Source organism: Oryzias melastigma, linkage group LG21 (genome assembly GCF_002922805.2).
Source record: "Oryzias melastigma strain HK-1 linkage group LG21, ASM292280v2, whole genome shotgun sequence".
Classification (NCBI taxonomy): Eukaryota; Metazoa; Chordata; class Actinopteri; order Beloniformes; family Adrianichthyidae; genus Oryzias; species Oryzias melastigma.
Window position 1 is genome coordinate 16,206,868 of NC_050532.1, and position 17,142 is coordinate 16,224,009.

Here is a 17,142-nt window from a genome sequence, read left to right on the forward strand (position 1 = left end):
GTAACACCAATTTGTACATTTATTTTAGAAATGTCCTACCTGGTTGTATTCGTTTCCCCTTCTTACATTGTTAACATATCAAACTACAACGGTCAGTAGTCCTCATGATGCAGCAGCATAGCTGCTTCCCTAAATTCCTTATATTAGAGTTGTGGATCGTTTCTCTCTGACAACCCGGTTAAAGTTAGATAAAGGTAACAAGAACTTAATTGAATGCTGCTTGTTTGATAATGAAGGTAATTATGATTTTATTATTTTAACCTGTGCAAATGCTGACGCTAGCATTAGCTTTGGAGATGAGATGTGAAGCTGCAGAGGTTCACCAGTTAAAAGATGCCTGAATTTCCGTCCTCACATAATTATTGTAAACAGATCAAAGGTCAGAGAATTTCATCGTGTCTAAGATTAAAGAAAAACATACAGTTACAATGTTTTCTACTGTGGTCAGTGAGCCCCTGCTCACTCAGACGTTTGCTTCCCTTTGGTTTTTCTCCTAACTGTGTCTGATCTCTGGAAAAATAAAGGTAGAAAATGATCAAAATAATTGAAAACTGTTGCCAAAAATAGGAAAGTGACTATTTCCATGTAATGTTATAAAATACGCTCGCCCAGAGATGATTTTTTTTTTTTTTTTTTACTTGGCCGCTCTTATTTTGAAAGCTGAAATTACATGGCTCGATAGCTGCTCTTAACATTTTCACCGAGCCAAACCATTCTTGTTTTTACAATTTGTATAATATTTATTTTAGAAATGTCCTACCTGGTTGTATTTGTTTCCCTCTGTTTTTACAAATGTCTAAAATATCCCCCAAAACATCAAGTAAATTTAGCCTGGGAAGCGATAAAAGTGTGTACGGGCAATGCAGCGACCTTCTATACCTTTTATTATTTATGTTAAATTCTGTCAAACAGCGTTCAGCTGTCAGCCTTCCCGTTCTAATTGCGAACACCGGAAGTAATTATTCACCCTTTCGGCCCTGTTGCCATTTTGTCTGACGTCACCGTGAAAAGGGCCTTTGATTTTTTTTTTTAAATAGGTTTGTAAAATCTTAGTTTCATAAAAAGAATTAGAAGAATAGTCAAGTTATAATAGGTATTGAGAGGGGTGAAAAAAAAAAAATCATTGCAATCCTACTGTAACTTTTGCATTTTCTTTTGGCGGGTACTTAACCATTTTGAAAGCTAGAGGTCAGAGTTGCTTTACTTTGAATTACTTAGAGAAACAAGTATCAGTTGATTAGGAAACCCATTTTAGGATCTTATGTCTTTTTCTCACCACTTATTCCAGTCCAGTAGGATATTTGTCAAACCGTATGATCCCACTAACATCCAGCGTGACCTACAAACCCAAACAGCTTTTTATTTTATCTCTATCTCCATTTATGTAAAGGAATTATTTACTAAGGTGTTGCAATTCTTATAAAGTTTGGCACAAAAATTAGTCCACAGACATGGGTAATGACACAAATGAGTTATTTGAAGGTCAAAATCAATCATCAATAGACAATGTGGGATATTCTCATTCAGAAATCACTGTACTTCATATCTTTAACCTGCTGAGATGCTATTTTTTAGTCCCAAACACCAACACATGACAGAAAATGTTTCATGCAAATCTGGTGATTAATTAATTTAGGTTTAGGTTAATTTACTATACTTATATAGTGCATTTCTCCAGACACAGTTCCATTCACCTTTAGTGATGCCATACACGCTGTCATACAAGACAGGTAAGACTTTGTAATATATATTTTCTCACTTCTGATGGAACTTGAGATCAGTAAGAACTCAAAATATAAAAATAAAGAAGGGATTCCAAATAAGACTTCATATTTTAGGGCAACCAAAAATATGTATGACTGTTTCATTTACTAGCTTTTCATTTGTGATTTTTTATAGCAAATTTCTTTTACATTATATTCATCTACTTTTGTTGCTTTTTTTTTATTCCACTTTGTTTTGTTTTAAATTTTTTCAATGGTGAAAAACTGCACAAACTCATTTGCAGGACTGGAAATGAGCCTGTGAATAATGCACCTATATTATCACAAAGTGAAACTGGGTCACAGCTTTATGGCTAAGGTAACACCTCTGGGGCAAACGTAAACAATAGAGTATGTGCTTTCCCATTGATGCTTCCACTAGTGGGATACAAAAATCAGCTGAAGATTCAATTACATGAAAAGTATTGGTCTAAAGTCTTTCATTTACTAGCAGTGCAGACGCAAATTGTTTATTTTATTTTTTATAGTCAGATTCAAGAATAGGATAGTTTTTGTTCACTTTTTATAATAGTATCTAAAACTTCCTTAGTGGTTCCACTGAGGGTTAATTGAAGACTCCCTTTATTATGTTATCAGGAATTAAACTTGCAGCAGACTGTTGCAAATGTTTGCAACAAACATGAACGCAGTCAAATTTTTTGATCTTTTGCACAGCAGTGTGTGATGGAAAATGCAGTCGGGTGTCCTACATTGTATGACTTGCTGAAATATGCTTTACATTATCATTGAGGCTTGGCTGCAACCACATTTTTAAGGATTAGGCTTCGCTTGACATCTGAAAATGGCACTCTCTAAATTACAAAAAAAAAACATGAAAAAAGTCAATGAACTTGGTAATTACATCATGCATTATTTCCAAATGGCTAGAGCTTAAATACCCAGTGAAGAATCTTAAAATCGAAAGATGCTTGATTACCCTATACTTCTCATCTTTTCCCATACATAGGAATATGAAATAATTAAATTAGGTTTAAGTTTTACATTTACACAATACATTCCAAAATTGAGCTTTTTTAAGATAAATATTCAACTTATAGTAGCTTGCCTGTACCAGCAGAAAACTGCCGCATGATTTAATTACCTTTTGCAAAAGTGGTTGCAAACCAGTTTAATTTAAATGTATCGAGTTCTTGTAGTTATATGTTTTATTTTGATAAGGCACAGCATTTGGAAAATGTTGGTGGGTAAAAAGATTGATATTCAAGATAACACAAATACTTAATATGACTTTTGCTTTACTTTAGTACAGGTAATGCCAAAAGAATGGAGATAAGTGCATTTACTGGTTTGTCCAGTAGCAAAACATTTTAAGGGCCTATACCATGCAAAATCAACTTTTTGAGCTTTAAATGTATTATAATGTTCATTCTTTACTATAAATCACCTCAAAGCAGCATTTTAATCCGTTTACACCTTTCTGAGCATTTCTCTAAAAGCCTACAGTCTGAGCACCAGCCCCTCCCAACCTCAAAAACAAGCAGGTTCTCAAGAGCTGATGTCACAAAGTGAGAACAGCCCCTTTCAGGAAGAGTCTGCACTGCCAGCACTGGCCCCAAGGCTAACTCAAACACCCAATTTCTCTATGAAGCTAGCTAGGCAAGGTAACTTTGCTGCTCAACTACAAGTGAGAAGTGCTACATTTGGTATTCAGGTAGTGGTGAGCAGCCGCTGACTTCGTCGCTCAGCTAGCAGTGTTAAGTCGTTAACTTTGCGGCTCAGCTGGCGGTGCTCATGTGCTAACTTTGGCGCTCAGCTGCTGGTGATGAGCTGCTACCTTTGCTGCTCAGCTCGCAGTGGTCATCTGCTAACTTTACCGCTCATCTGGCTGGGATGAGCCGCTACCTTCGCTGCCAGCTTTACCGATCAGCTAGCAGTACTCAATGACTAACTTCGCCTCTCAGCAAGTTCAGCTGCTAGCCCCGGCCATCGCTTCAACCAGTGCCTACTATAGGCAGATACATCTTCAGATGTTCGGATGTTTTCTGTTTTCATGGGTGAAAAGTATACATGATGCCAAAGGTGGCTCGAGGATGACGTCATGAAGTGGGTGGAACCTACAAACAGAGAAGGGTGAACCTCAGAGATTGAGGCATCTTACTTATGGGTAGAAAAAACGCTCACAAAAATAACTCAAATTATATAAATTATTTGTTCTTTATTGTGCCAAAGGTAATATATAATCATAAATTTGGATCTAGTTTACTCTGAAAGACTTAAGAAAAGCATGGGATAGGCCCTTTATCCCAAAAAGTTGTTCATGGGTGAGACTGATAAGAATTAAAGATGCATCTAGAGCTGCCAAATTGAATTACCTCATGTTGCCTTCCCCTCACCTGAGGTTCTGATTTTACTTTCTGAAATATTAGCTGCTCACACCTTGCAATTAAACCCTCACAGGGGCCACCAAAGAATGACTAGGGTGGCAACCTCCTTTTGGTATCGTATTGTATTGGGTTTCTAAAGAAGACTGTCCTATTCTTGTTTAATGAGTGGGCTCTGATTACAGCTTAGATAAATCACAGTCCCTCCCAAGGTCCACACACTGTATTTAAAAGCAGAGGAACACAGATGTTTCAAGCTGTGCATCTTCTTTCTGATACCTGGACTTCGGAAAAAAGACAAAAATATGGTAGGATGTGACTTGCTGATAGATGCATACTACTTTGCATATAACTGTCAGACATTGTTGTTGAATATGATAAAAAATAATCATATTTAATTTCATTAATTTATGGCTTTTTAAAGATTCAATCTAATAGAATTTAAAGGGATACTTTATGATGCTATCTCCACACAGCGTGAATGTATCTCTGTTCATGTGGGCCAAGCTGGGGCTCAGATTGGCAATGCATGCTGGGAGCTGTACTGCCTGGAACACGGGATTCAGCCTGATGGACAAATGCCTGCTGACAAGATCATCGGAGAAGGAGATGACTCCTTCAACACATTCTTCAGTGAGACAGGAGCAGGGAAGCATGTTCCCAGAGCCATCTTCGTTGACCTGGAACCTACTGTCATTGGTAAATTTATTATGACATTTTACGTCTACATGTTCTGGCTATCAAACTGTATCATGATGTCTTTATATTTGTCTTAACTCACAGTTTGAGAACTGTAAATCTTTCCATTTTAAATTTCAATACAAATCAATAAAAATAATTTGGTCTAAAGCGAGATATAAAACAATGAACTTTAGTAAACTTCTTTAATTATTTTTTTATACAGATGAGGTGCGCACAGGAACTTATCGTCAGCTCTTCCACCCTGAACAGCTGATCACAGGAAAGGAGGATGCTGCTAACAACTATGCCCGTGGACACTACACCATTGGAAAAGAGATCATTGATCTTGTTCTTGACAGAACAAGAAAATTGGTGCGATCAAAAATCTATTTGAACATAGAAGAATTGTTTTTTTCCCTGCAAATTTTTAAATTAATACATTTCTTTACATATTTTTTGATGATTTTTTACTTTTCTTTGTTTCATTCCAGGCCGATCAGTGCACCGGCCTGCAGGGTTTTCTCATTTTCCACTCCTTTGGTGGAGGCACCGGCTCTGGTTTCACGTCCCTGCTGATGGAGAGACTCTCTGTCGACTATGGGAAGAAGTCCAAGCTTGAGTTTGCCATCTACCCTGCTCCGCAGGTTTCCACAGCTGTAGTGGAGCCTTACAACTCCATCCTAACTACCCACACCACCTTGGAGCACTCTGACTGTGCATTCATGGTGGACAATGAAGCCATCTATCACATCTGCCGCAGGAACCTTGACATTGAGAGACCCACCTATACCAACCTGAACAGGTTAATTGGTCAGATAGTCTCATCCATCACAGCCTCACTCCGTTTTGATGGAGCTCTGAATGTCGATCTGACCGAGTTCCAAACTAACTTGGTGCCATATCCTCGTATCCATTTCCCTCTGGCCACCTATGCTCCAGTCATCTCTGCTGAGAAAGCCTACCACGAGCAGCTGTCTGTGGCTGATATCACTAACACTTGTTTTGAGCCGGCCAATCAAATGGTGAAATGTGACCCTCGCCATGGCAAATACATGGCCTGCTGTCTGCTGTATCGTGGTGATGTGGTCCCCAAAGATGTCAACTCTGCCATTGCAGCTATCAAAACCAAACGCACCATCCAGTTTGTAGACTGGTGCCCCACAGGCTTCAAGGTGGGCATCAACTATCAGCCTCCAACTGTGGTTCCAGGTGGAGATCTGGCTAAGGTGCAAAGAGCAGTGTGCATGCTGAGCAACACCACGGCCATAGCTGAGGCCTGGGCTCGACTGGACCACAAGTTTGATCTCATGTATGCCAAGAGAGCCTTCGTACACTGGTATGTTGGTGAGGGCATGGAGGAAGGAGAGTTCTCAGAGGCAAGAGAAGATTTGGCAGCTTTGGAGAAAGATTATGAAGAAGTTGGCACTGACAATGTTGAGGATGATGATGGGGAAGAATATTGAATTTAAAAGAAAAAAGCAGGAATTAAAGTTAAACAGATTTCCAGCAGGCGCTAAAATCAATTGTTGAATTTTTTACTTTTTACTCTTTTTTTCCTTTTATAGTTAGCAAATGTAATACTGGACAATGGTACTAAGAGTTACATCTATATAGCAAATTAAGTAATTTGAATGTATGTGTAGATTTTGGCAACATGGTGAGCAAAGTGAGGCATATTTTCTAGACTGATAGAAGCACACAGCACCTTTCTAATACTAATTTTGGAACGGTTGAGGGAATTTGAAGTTGGTGTAGAGGGTTTTGATGTCCTTTTGCAGTGAAAACCAATAAACGCTTTAAGTTCTTTCCTCCCCTGTATTTGGTCAAGCAGACCACGTGCTCTCTTCTACGCACCTCCCCCCCAGTATCCTCTCCCATGAGGAATGCAAGTTATGAAGAGTCTCTTGTGTCAGTCTGTGAACAACACTTGGTTGTGACTCTTTTCTGTGAGAGCGAGAGAATATAATTGACAAAGCCATTGCCTAGTGTTGTTTGTAAAGCCCCTACGCAGACTTTGGCCTGCAGCAACAGAGATACTGTTCACCAATGTATGAATGACATCTCTGTCCTCCTAAAGGGAGGGTTTTTTAGTTGTGTTTCTTAATGTACTATATCATATTAATGTGTGTTATTGAATTGAATCCGGCTCTATTGTTCAAGAATCTAGTGTTTGCAACTGATAAATAGAATAAAAGCTTTTGATCAATTAATCTTTGTGTGACTATTCAGTTAAATATGTGGGGGGCTGGGTGTTAAACGCATGCATGAATACCCCATTAAAGCCATTTATATAATCATATTAAGTCCATCTAGAGTTTCTGGAGCTTTTTAAAGTGCCGGTAACAAAACATCAGAAGCTAAATGTTGAAAAATTAAAGGCATAAAACAAAGTTACTATGGCACTGCTATTAATTTACATGCATGACATGCACAATTCGGGACTTCCCTCAGTTTTTTTCTAAACTCCTGATCCCTCCTGCCTGTAAACTATGCAGCTGCTTTCCGTGGGTTTCTGCCTGCCCCCGTCACATCCTTGCCTATATAAGCCCCGGCTCTCTCTTTCCACTGCATTTCTGCCTTGTGTCTGAATCCTCATCGTCAGTCGAAGGACAAGCAGACAAAATGGTGAGTAACTGATGACGTAGTCAATACTTTTCATTCTTTCCTTCCAAATGTCCATCTGTTTCCTTCTAATTCATGGCTAAAACCCCTTGGATTGTTTAGTATTCACCAGGTCTCAGCTGCAGTGGGGAATAGTTATTTTCAAAAACTGTATCGGGGTAAAAATGAATGTGAGCTGAAGTTATGTAATGAAACTTTTTAAAGCACTGTTCCTTAAAATAAAGAAAGATGAATGCACTGAAATGGTTACTCAGTGTTAAATGACAGCTGTTTTTGTTGCCTTAGGCAATGTAGGTCAGGTAACATTAAACTTTAACTTGCACACTCACTTTTTTATAATGTGCTTTGTTCTTCTTGTTCTAAAACTAAATAGGATATTGAGTTTAAGGAAAAGTCATTAGCTTATCGTGTGAGTCACAGCTTATATCTGGACTGAACTTTGTCATTGTGTCCAGGGAGTTGGAAAAGAGAAAGAAAAAAGAGGAGTGGTCTGAGCAGCAGTAAGAGTTAGATTGCAGCCATTTTGTCAGCAGCTTAGAATATGAGAGACGTGGAGACGTCCCTAATTGTTGCACAGCCTTACAGTGTGCAGACGAACAGGATGGGGGAGGAGAGAGATCCGTAAAGGGAGGGTATGAGGAATAGGAGGGGAAACAGGAAGAAGGGGTGGAGTACAAGTTTCCCATCCATAGGCATGTATTTCCTGCCAACCGCATACTTTTTTTTAATCAAAGCTCCATCTGACCAATAAAGGGCTTTTAGAAGTGTCTCATTTTCATTATGAAAGAGTTTGCCTCATTTTATGTGCAAGCAAGCACAAAAATGTGTTTCTTTTCTCAATAATTATCAAAAGTAATCTAGAGTATCTACAGATTTTTATGATCTATTGGAAGGCATTGTTTGGATACATTTAGGATTCTATTATCTGTTTTTGCGGTTTTTACTGCTGTGTGTTGTTTACGACTCTCTAAGTTTTATAACTGTAAATGTGTTACCTAAAAACAACCCATTTCTCATTTTATTATCTAGCTTCTAATTAAAAAAATTGGAAATCGCTGCATAATGTTAACATTTTTCTTTTTTTTTTTTTTTTTTTCTCAGCGTGAGTGTATTTCTATGCATGTCGGCCAAGCCGGAGCCCAAATGGGCAATGCATGCTGGGAGCTGTATTGCCTGGAGCATGGGATTCAGCCTGATGGACAAATGCCCTCTGACAAGACCATTGGAGGAGGAGATGACTCCTTCAACACATTCTTCAGTGAGACAGGAGCAGGGAAACATGTTCCCAGAGCCATTTTTGTTGACCTGGAGCCGACTGTCATTGGTCAGTTTTTTGTGAATAATCATGAACTTGTGTTGTTTTTCTGAACAAAGTAACAAGGTTTTTAACAATTTGTTGCCAATCATTCCTTTTTAGATGAGGTGCGCACAGGAACGTATCGTCAGCTCTTCCACCCTGAGCAGCTGATCACAGGAAAGGAGGATGCTGCCAACAACTACGCCCGTGGACACTACACCATCGGCAAAGAGATCATTGATCTTGTTCTTGACAGAACACGAAAACTGGTGAGAATGAATGTTTAATGCTGCTTGGGTTGGAGTAACAGTTTTCTTCTTCAAAAATTTAAGAATAAATAAAATCTTCCCAACTGACATTTAGATATTTAACTCGGTTTTCAAAAATTGTCTTTATTCCAGGCTGATCAGTGCACCGGCCTGCAGGGTTTTCTCATTTTCCACTCTTTTGGTGGAGGCACTGGCTCTGGTTTCACGTCTCTGCTGATGGAGAGACTCTCTGTCGACTATGGGAAGAAGTCCAAGCTTGAGTTTGCCGTCTATCCTGCTCCCCAGGTTTCCACAGCTGTAGTGGAGCCTTACAACTCCATCCTAACTACCCACACCACCTTGGAGCACTCTGACTGTGCATTCATGGTGGACAATGAAGCTATCTATGACATCTGCCGCAGGAACCTTGACATCGAGAGACCCACCTATACCAACCTGAACAGGTTAATCGGTCAGATAGTCTCATCCATCACAGCCTCACTCCGCTTTGATGGAGCTCTGAATGTCGATCTGACCGAGTTCCAAACTAACTTGGTGCCATATCCTCGTATCCATTTCCCTCTGGCCACCTATGCTCCAGTCATCTCTGCTGAGAAAGCCTACCACGAGCAGCTGTCTGTGGCTGATATCACCAATGCTTGCTTCGAGCCAGCTAATCAGATGGTGAAATGTGACCCTCGCCATGGCAAATACATGGCCTGCTGTCTGCTGTATCGTGGTGATGTGGTCCCCAAAGATGTCAACTCTGCCATTGCAGCTATCAAGACCAAACGCACCATCCAGTTTGTAGACTGGTGCCCCACAGGCTTCAAGGTGGGCATCAACTATCAGCCTCCAACTGTGGTTCCAGGTGGAGATCTGGCTAAGGTGCAGAGAGCCGTGTGTATGTTGAGCAACACCACGGCCATAGCTGAGGCCTGGGCTCGACTAGACCACAAGTTTGATCTCATGTATGCCAAGAGAGCCTTCGTCCACTGGTATGTTGGTGAGGGCATGGAGGAAGGAGAGTTCTCAGAAGCAAGAGAAGACATGGCTGCTCTGGAGAAAGATTATGAAGAAGTTGGCACTGACAGCATTGGAGAGGAGGATGAAGAGGGAGAGGAATATTAAGGGGTTTGACACTCCTAAACATTCCAGATATTCCAAAAGTAACACATTCCGTGTGACATTCTGAATGGTGACATTTCAGTATTATCAATAAAGCTTCAAGTGAAAATCCACAACTGAGTTTTTCTTCCTTTTTCCCGTTGCGACAGGCATTTAACACAAAGAAAACATTTTGTTTTCAAGGCTTTACTAATAGAAACTAACATGTAGACATTTCAAAAGTAGGGCTTCTTTAAACAATATCCTTCACTTGATTCAAATTTAAACTCTATTTATAAAACACTTTTGATACAGCAGAAATACGTAGTTATTTACAGTTTTAATATAATTTTATATGAGATTATAAACATTTTACTCAAATTGATGTTTTGTCTGGCCATGTCACTTTCCAGAACTTTCTTGACTCCATTACTGCAATTGCATTTGTCAACCAGCAGGCGGCGACAATTTGACAACTGTAAAAAAATAAAAAATAAAAAATAAAAAAGAGTTGGTCTTCCAAGTTTCAATGCCAATAAACTGTAAATTTGTAAATTTGTATGATTTTTTTTAAATTATGCTTATACTTAAGTTATTTAAAATATGATAGATTTCTGGAACAAGATTATTTTTTAAACAACTGGAGTATTTTCAAAGCCAAAGAAGTAGAAGAAGAAAAAGAAGAAGATCAAAAATCCAAATACCTTCATTCTCCACTCTATTTTATATCTTATTTTTTATGGGGATGCTTTTATGAGGACGCGTAGAGTGAGTGTTAACCCTGGCGGGGGAAAAATGTGAATTTTGGTCCGAAATATTGCATTTTTCCTATAGTTTCCGCCCCAGCCTACTATAGCAACTCATTGGCAAAATTATCCAGAAGTAGCGTTATCAAAGAGCTGCAGCCACATGCTTAGGGGGCGGGTCTGTTGACGTTTCCGATCACTAGCATGTTCTAGATGTTTTTTTTTTCTTCCGCAGACGGTGACGTAGCTGCAGTTCACACTAGTCCGCATGTTTTCCCCTCTGGAAGCACCGGAATACACTGCAGGCTTAACGGTATCTCTTTGGAAACTGTTATTTGGAGCTAACATTTCTACGAAGAGGTGGACGGAGAGGTGACTGTAAAGCTGTCATATAAAAACAAAAATATATATATATATTACTCTAGAACTCATTCTGGGATCACTAAACGCTAAACTAACGGAATAAGTGTTTGGAAATAAACTCGTGAACGGTAAGTAGCTTTGCTAGTAGTACTGACTCATATTAGCTTGATAGCTAACAGGCTACAAGTCATGATGCTATTCATTTTATAACCGTAAAAGGAAGTTTATTCACGGAAAATATATCAGAATGAACTGAATCTGTAATGTAAATGTGTGAATAGCACCTGTGCCTCCACATTCACCTGTTTCAGCGTGTACAGGCCTATACTCCAGTTGTCAGGAGCTCTAGAAATAACACAGCAATAACACTTGTGTAGGGACACGGCTGTTCCCGGAGGGACATAGACAGTTAAATTTAGTTTATTTGGCCTCTGTTTGGAAGTCCCCTTCAGCCTTGAACTTCTGTGCACAGCTGATGGATTGACATGATAGCAACCATCATCAAAGTCAGCTCAGGTTCACTGTTTTTAAGTGAAGAGACTTTAAATTAAAGTCATGCTTCACATTAAAGTGGTATGTGTATGTGGAAGTCATGCAGTCCTTAACTTTTGATCTTATATAAAACATTCTTAAATAACAGTAATTTTGAAGATAAATGTGTGTTTTGGGGGATTAGATTTGAATTAAGACTTTATTGAACTTTAAAAGTTAGACAGAAGAGGGAACTTTAAAAAGGGTTTGTTAGATTATGTACATTTTATGTATGTAAAGTTCTGTATAAATAAATATTGATTTAATTTGAAGACATGTAGTATATTCTTTTCGCTGTATTGTAAACCCATGTCTGTATTGTAGGGAGCTGTTTGAAGGAGCGGCAGAAGGAGAGATGGTGGATTACTACAAAATCCTGGGCGTGCCCAAAACAGCCTCCCAAGATGACATCAAGAAGGCGTAAATATCGTGATATTTGTTTTAATAAGAAGCAAATAATAAAACACAGATCATGATTTAAGATAGAAGTTAACATTAATTTGATTAATTGTTTATATTCTTGGTAAAATGTTACAATTCCATGTTTTAAATGCCCTGTGCCTTCTTACTTTTACACCTTTCAGAGTAAACTCCATCCACATGATAATATATTACCTATGGCACACTAAAGAACAATTTTTTTTTCTAAAATATAAGTTATTTTCGTTTACTCTTCTTCCTACCTGGAAGTGAAACGCCTTGATTTTTGAGGCTATAAACAACACCTGAACTTTTGCAAAGAAGGATGTGTATATTTTGCAGATAAAATGAAAGCATTTTGACGATCACCGCTAGCTGTGCGGAGAAAATGGGTGTTTATGTAACCCTGGACTCTTACATATTTCAACCAATCAACAAACACAAGAGAGCAAAGAAGTCTTAAGGGAAACGGGCGTGGAAAGTCAGATCATTTGGTGCATAAAATGTTATTTTATCCCTCCATCAATATGAAACAGATCTTAACTTAAAAGTTGAATGCATGTTTTTTAAATGTATGTTTTTAATATTTGCTTGTGTGTTCAGTTACAGGAAACTGGCCTTAAAGTGGCATCCAGATAAAAATCCGGACAACAAAGAGGAGGCTGAAAAGAAGTTTAAAGAGCTTGCTGAAGCTTATGAAGTCCTGTCTGACAGTAAGTCACATCTCATCTAAGAATAGTGAAGGAGATCTGTAAATTCAGCACTTTTTATGTTATAATCATGCTTAGTTAGCATAACTAAGCTTTGATTTTCCGTTTTTCCCTTCAACAGAGAGCAAACGAGATGCATATGACAGATATGGAAGTGAGGGAATGAGACATGCAGGTAAAGACAGGTTTAGAGGAACTGATACATTTTTAAAACCTTAATAATATCTAGAGGATGCTAACATTTCTGCCGTTCTGATTTTTTTTCCATCATCCAGATTCCTCTAGTGCAGACTTCTCCTCAGATTTCCCAGGGTTTACCTTCACATTCCGCAACCCAGACGAAGTGTTCAGAGAGTTCTTTGGAGGCCAGGATCCTTTCGCTAGTTTTTTTGGTAAGTAATGCTCAAAATGCTGGAAATTAAACCCAATCTTAATATTTCCACAAAAAAGATTGCATTAGAATGTGTAGTAATGTGTAACAATATGCTTTGGAGAACTTTCCTTGATGAAAAAAAAATAAGCTCTAATTTCCTGACAAGGTTTCACGTTTTTTCAATGACTTTTTTTTTAGAAAAATAAATGAATTAACATCTGTTGTTACTTTCATTGTCTCTTCTGTTAAGTTCAGACTTATTTCTTTAAACCACATAATGTGGGAGTATCTACATTATTAATAGCAGAATATCATAGTAGAAATTGAGCCTGGACACATGTAGATAATCCCATAATCATAAAAAGTAATGCAATAATTGAATTATTTGTGTATTTATGGAACTCAAAAGTTCAGTTTTTTTTACCTAGCCATTGTTTTAATGAAATAATACTTCCAATACTTGTTATTGCCTGTACTCACATTTAGCCTCATTGACATGTCTGGGTTCTTTCCTTCCCTCAGATGATTTCTCATCATTTGGAGGCTCGTCCTCTCGCTTGGGAACAAATCGATTCTTCTCTTTTCCTTCAACTGGAGGTAATTTTTTTATATATACCTACAGAAAAGGGTCTCATGTAAACTGGTCTTACAGGGATTGGGATATTTCTTGCTTTTTTGTTTACGCAAGCCTCTTGTTGTGTGTGTGTGTTTTGTTGCAGTTCAGTTTACGTCTTTCTCTTCTTCCTTTGGCGGGATGGATGGAATGGAAAGTATGGGTGGAGGAATGGGTAACTTCAGATCGGTTTCTACCTCCACTCGCATCGTAAATGGAAGACGAACCACCACCAAAAAGTATGGGATTTTGTTTTTTTTTTTCTCTAAGGAAACTTGCATTCAAGAACAGTAGAAAAATATATGACAAAAGTCTTAAATAGATTCAGTTTCCTTTATTATTCCTTTTTTAAAAAAAACTGTTGATGTACTAGAAAAAAGGATTACAAGGCTTGTGTAGACTTTTAAACATATTTATACTTCCTGTGTATCACAAAGTGCATTGGTGTTTGTAGAAAAGTAATGGATTGAATGATAAGTTTAGCTGTCTTTTAACCAGTTAGTCTGAAAACATCAGTAATTTCTTTACATGAATTGTTTTTTTGCTATTTTACTTACAGGATAAAGGAAAATGGACAGGAACGAATAGAGATTGAAGAAGACGGGGTGTTAAAGAAAGTCCTAATTAATGGTATGACAATGCTTTTAAACTCCAAATCTTGTTATTATTCTTAAAGATAGAGCAGTTATTAGGCTCTTCAGCGTCATAACATCCAGCTAAGCTGAGCTGCTTAAGAAATAATGTTTTTTAACGTCATCTTATCTAAACCAACCTTGATTAAACCTTTTAATGTATGACACTTTTCTAAAGATGAGCTTATGTTTTGGCCTTGCTGAAGCTGAAACTGTGTTTTTTCAGGGATGGAGGATGACTTGGCCCTTGCTCTGGAAATCAGCCGCAGAGAGGAGCAGCCGCAGCAGTCCGGCCCGAAACCCCAGATCCAGAGCAGATCCACCGAGTCCGACAGACACAGGTCCAGTCCTTACTCGGCAGGACCTCAAAGGTCGTACAGCTCCGCCCCCTTCTACCACTACGAGAGGGAGGATGAGGATGAAGATGAAGACCTTCAGATGGCTTTGGCTTGCAGCCTGTCAGAAATGGAGGCTCAACAGAGAGCTGCGGCTAACGACTACATATCAGGTGCTCGGGGCGGGGGCAAAGCTATGAGTGTCAAAACTACACAGAATGTGCATTTGCTTCGTAGCGAACCTGTCGTCACAGAAAAGAAAGATGATAGGAGTCAGGTTACAAACAACCCCAGGGACGAGTGGGAAACAGAGAGGAAAAGATCCAGGGAGCCAGGCTCCATTTCCTACTCACCCACAACTGCCAACAATCCACAGCCAAGCTACTGTTCAGAGGAGACAGTCGTCAAAACCTGTGACTGCAGCGTTAAAAAGAAAAAGAAGTGTGGCTGTGCTGTGTGCTAAAGCAGCATCTTAAGGATGCTTTAACAAACAGGTTTCTCTTTTTTTTTCCATTGCACCTTAAGACAGAGCAGTCATAAACCAACAGTTTTTAGACGTACTTGATGTGATAAGCTTTCAGCGTATGTCAATGACAGTGTGAGCTGTTAGATGTGTAAATGTGCCAAAACTTTTTTATAGACTGAGAATGTAGGGTTGGTGGCAGCACTTTTTAGGGACTAAAAAGAGAGTTTTCACAGGGAAAGACAGGGTTTCAACCCCAAAGAAAATTGTGGAAAAATGATTAAAATGTGTCTCTAAAACCAGAGCTTGAAAGATTAACATGGAATTGATTAGTTGTGACCATAGCTTCCTAAAATCTATTGTAAAAGCGTTCGTAGTGGTCTTTTAATGAGGAATATGTCGTTTTTAGACAAAATAATGAAAAAAATTGTCATTTTTTAAGGACATGCCAACAGGCCATTACAGTGTTTCCACTATAAAAAAATATCAATATCAGATTTAGTCTCCTCTGGGTGATCACTCATTTTTCTTTTGACTGACAAAATGAATGCTAAGCCAGACAGACATTATCAACACTCTGAGGGCTTCCAGTCAGAAGAAAAAAGTGTAGTTTTAGTTTTAAGGGGTTAAATTGTTAAACCCACTTTCAGAAAACAGCACAACTTTAAAAATGCAGAGCTCAGTTTACACAAAGCACTTTATAAATGAACTAATATCGGTTTAATACTTTAATAAAGTTGGGAGGATTCATGTGATTGTGTTTTTTTTTGTGTACTGAATTTGAAACTCAAGCTTCATAAATCAGACCAGCCTTTTGATGATTATAGTCTGTTTTTCTGCTTTAAAAAATGTCTCTGGTGCCAAATAAACACAAGTGTCAAAAGCAACTATTAAGAGTGTAACGAATCAAAATGTTTTAAGCACATTTTTATGCTTTTTTATGCAGAAGTTTCTCTCTGTAGTTATTTTTTATGCTTCTTTAAAAAATGATTACTGTTGGAACACATTTGGCACAAGGGCCTGTTTTTGTACGCTGAGCACTACTTTGATCAATCTGAGCAAAAAAGAAAACGTTTGACTTTGTATCCATGATTATTCATCTGCCTTATAGTGAAAAAAGCAGATTAATTATTGATTCATGAGTTTGTATTGTAACATGTTCCTCTGCATTGTTACTGTCATTGTTTAATGGGAAATAACTAATAAAGTTGGGAGTCAAAAATGAGTTGGACGTCTTTTCTTATAAATCAAATTAGCTCAAACCTTTACATTGTGATGTGTTTTTCTATTACTAAATAGCAACAATAAAAGGCAAAAACTAGAATTGATGATCTAAAAAAATATTTTTTAGTAATATCAAACTATATTTTATTTTTGCATTGACATTTCCTGCTTCCTGTTTCAGACTCAGACTTCAAGGCCACCAGTTAACCTGTCGGACTCTTGCTGCTGTGCTGAAAAACTCCACTCAAAGGTGATACAGTTTTTTGTAAAATCAACAATTTCTTCTCATTTCATTGATGTATATCCTAATGAACATTTTTTTCTGCTTTTATTTTACAGGTCAAACCTCAATTCCCTGCTATGCACTTTGCTCCATGCTGCTTTTTCTTATTTATGTGCATCTTTTTATGTTTGTAGCTCAGTTTGGAGCAGAACTCTGGAAGCTTGATGAAAACTGAGGAAAGTTAAAACCGTCTGTAATGAAATTTTCTCAGAAACTTCAAATATTTCTGAAGAAATTTTTCCATATGTAGTTTTTTTTTTGTACGAAAGGTACATAATTATTGAAGCAGGGCAACTGTTTCCTTCTAAATTATATTTGAAAAGAAGTATTCTGAAAGACACAAAATAAATAAATTAAAATGTTTGCTCTGATTTCTCTGCATTAAGTAA

The 17,142-nt window shown here is 38.1% G+C and overlaps 3 protein-coding genes across 5 annotated transcripts; all 3 read left to right on the forward strand.

The window, feature by feature from the left end:
• The first annotated feature begins 4,376 nt into the window (after positions 1–4,376).
• On the forward strand, positions 4,377–6,811 carry LOC112155015 (tubulin alpha-1A chain-like). Its single transcript, XM_024286371.2, has 4 exons — positions 4,377–4,413; positions 4,582–4,804; positions 5,010–5,158; positions 5,278–6,811. Exons 1-4 carry the CDS (start codon positions 4,411–4,413, stop codon positions 6,247–6,249), a joined length of 1,347 nt encoding a protein of 448 aa, XP_024142139.1. The 5' UTR covers positions 4,377–4,410; the 3' UTR covers positions 6,250–6,811.
• Positions 6,812–7,168: 357 nt separating this feature from the next.
• LOC112155014 (tubulin alpha chain) lies at positions 7,169–10,194 on the forward strand. Its single transcript, XM_024286368.2, has 4 exons — positions 7,169–7,411; positions 8,510–8,732; positions 8,826–8,974; positions 9,107–10,194. Exons 1-4 carry the CDS (start codon positions 7,208–7,210, stop codon positions 10,082–10,084), a joined length of 1,554 nt encoding a protein of 517 aa, XP_024142136.1. The 5' UTR covers positions 7,169–7,207; the 3' UTR covers positions 10,085–10,194.
• Positions 10,195–10,958: 764 nt separating this feature from the next.
• Positions 10,959–17,116, forward strand: dnajb2 (DnaJ heat shock protein family (Hsp40) member B2). 3 transcript variants are annotated; one of them, XM_024286374.2, is made up of 12 exons: positions 10,961–11,119; positions 11,232–11,297; positions 12,025–12,120; positions 12,724–12,833; positions 12,952–13,005; positions 13,106–13,222; positions 13,726–13,800; positions 13,923–14,055; positions 14,376–14,446; positions 14,675–14,956; positions 16,652–16,720; positions 16,810–17,116. In XM_024286374.2, the coding sequence occupies exons 3-11, from the start codon at positions 12,056–12,058 to the stop codon at positions 16,675–16,677; spliced, it is 933 nt and encodes a 310-aa protein (XP_024142142.1). In that variant the 5' UTR covers positions 10,961–11,119; positions 11,232–11,297; positions 12,025–12,055; the 3' UTR covers positions 16,678–16,720; positions 16,810–17,116. The 3 variants fall into 3 exon arrangements, with proteins under 3 accessions (XP_036065537.1, XP_024142142.1, XP_024142145.1); XM_036209644.1 differs by lacking the exon at positions 11,232–11,297 and having other exon boundaries at positions 10,959–11,119; XM_024286377.2 differs by having other exon boundaries at positions 11,059–11,297; positions 16,888–17,116.
• Positions 17,117–17,142: the final 26 nt, after the last annotated feature.

Excerpts from the sequence above, each read along its gene's own strand:
- LOC112155015 (XM_024286371.2), top strand. Across the intron at positions 4,805-5,009 it reads CCTGGAACCTACTGTCATTG|ATGAGGTGCGCACAGGAACT; the intron begins GTAAATTTATTA and ends TTTTTTATACAG. Across the intron at positions 5,159-5,277 it reads TTGACAGAACAAGAAAATTG|GCCGATCAGTGCACCGGCCT; the intron begins GTGCGATCAAAA and ends GTTTCATTCCAG.
- LOC112155014 (XM_024286368.2), top strand. The coding sequence starts at position 7,208 with ATGACATGCACAATTCGGGACTTCCCTCAGTTTTTTTCTAAACTCCTG. Across the intron at positions 7,412-8,509 it reads AAGGACAAGCAGACAAAATG|CGTGAGTGTATTTCTATGCA; the intron begins GTGAGTAACTGA and ends TTTTTTTCTCAG. Across the intron at positions 8,975-9,106 it reads TTGACAGAACACGAAAACTG|GCTGATCAGTGCACCGGCCT; the intron begins GTGAGAATGAAT and ends TCTTTATTCCAG.
- dnajb2 (XM_036209644.1), top strand. The coding sequence starts at position 12,056 with ATGGTGGATTACTACAAAATCCTGGGCGTGCCCAAAACAGCCTCCCAA. Across the intron at positions 14,056-14,375 it reads AGACGAACCACCACCAAAAA|GATAAAGGAAAATGGACAGG; the intron begins GTATGGGATTTT and ends TTTTACTTACAG. Across the intron at positions 14,957-16,651 it reads GGCTAACGACTACATATCAG|ACTCAGACTTCAAGGCCACC; the intron begins GTGCTCGGGGCG and ends TTCCTGTTTCAG.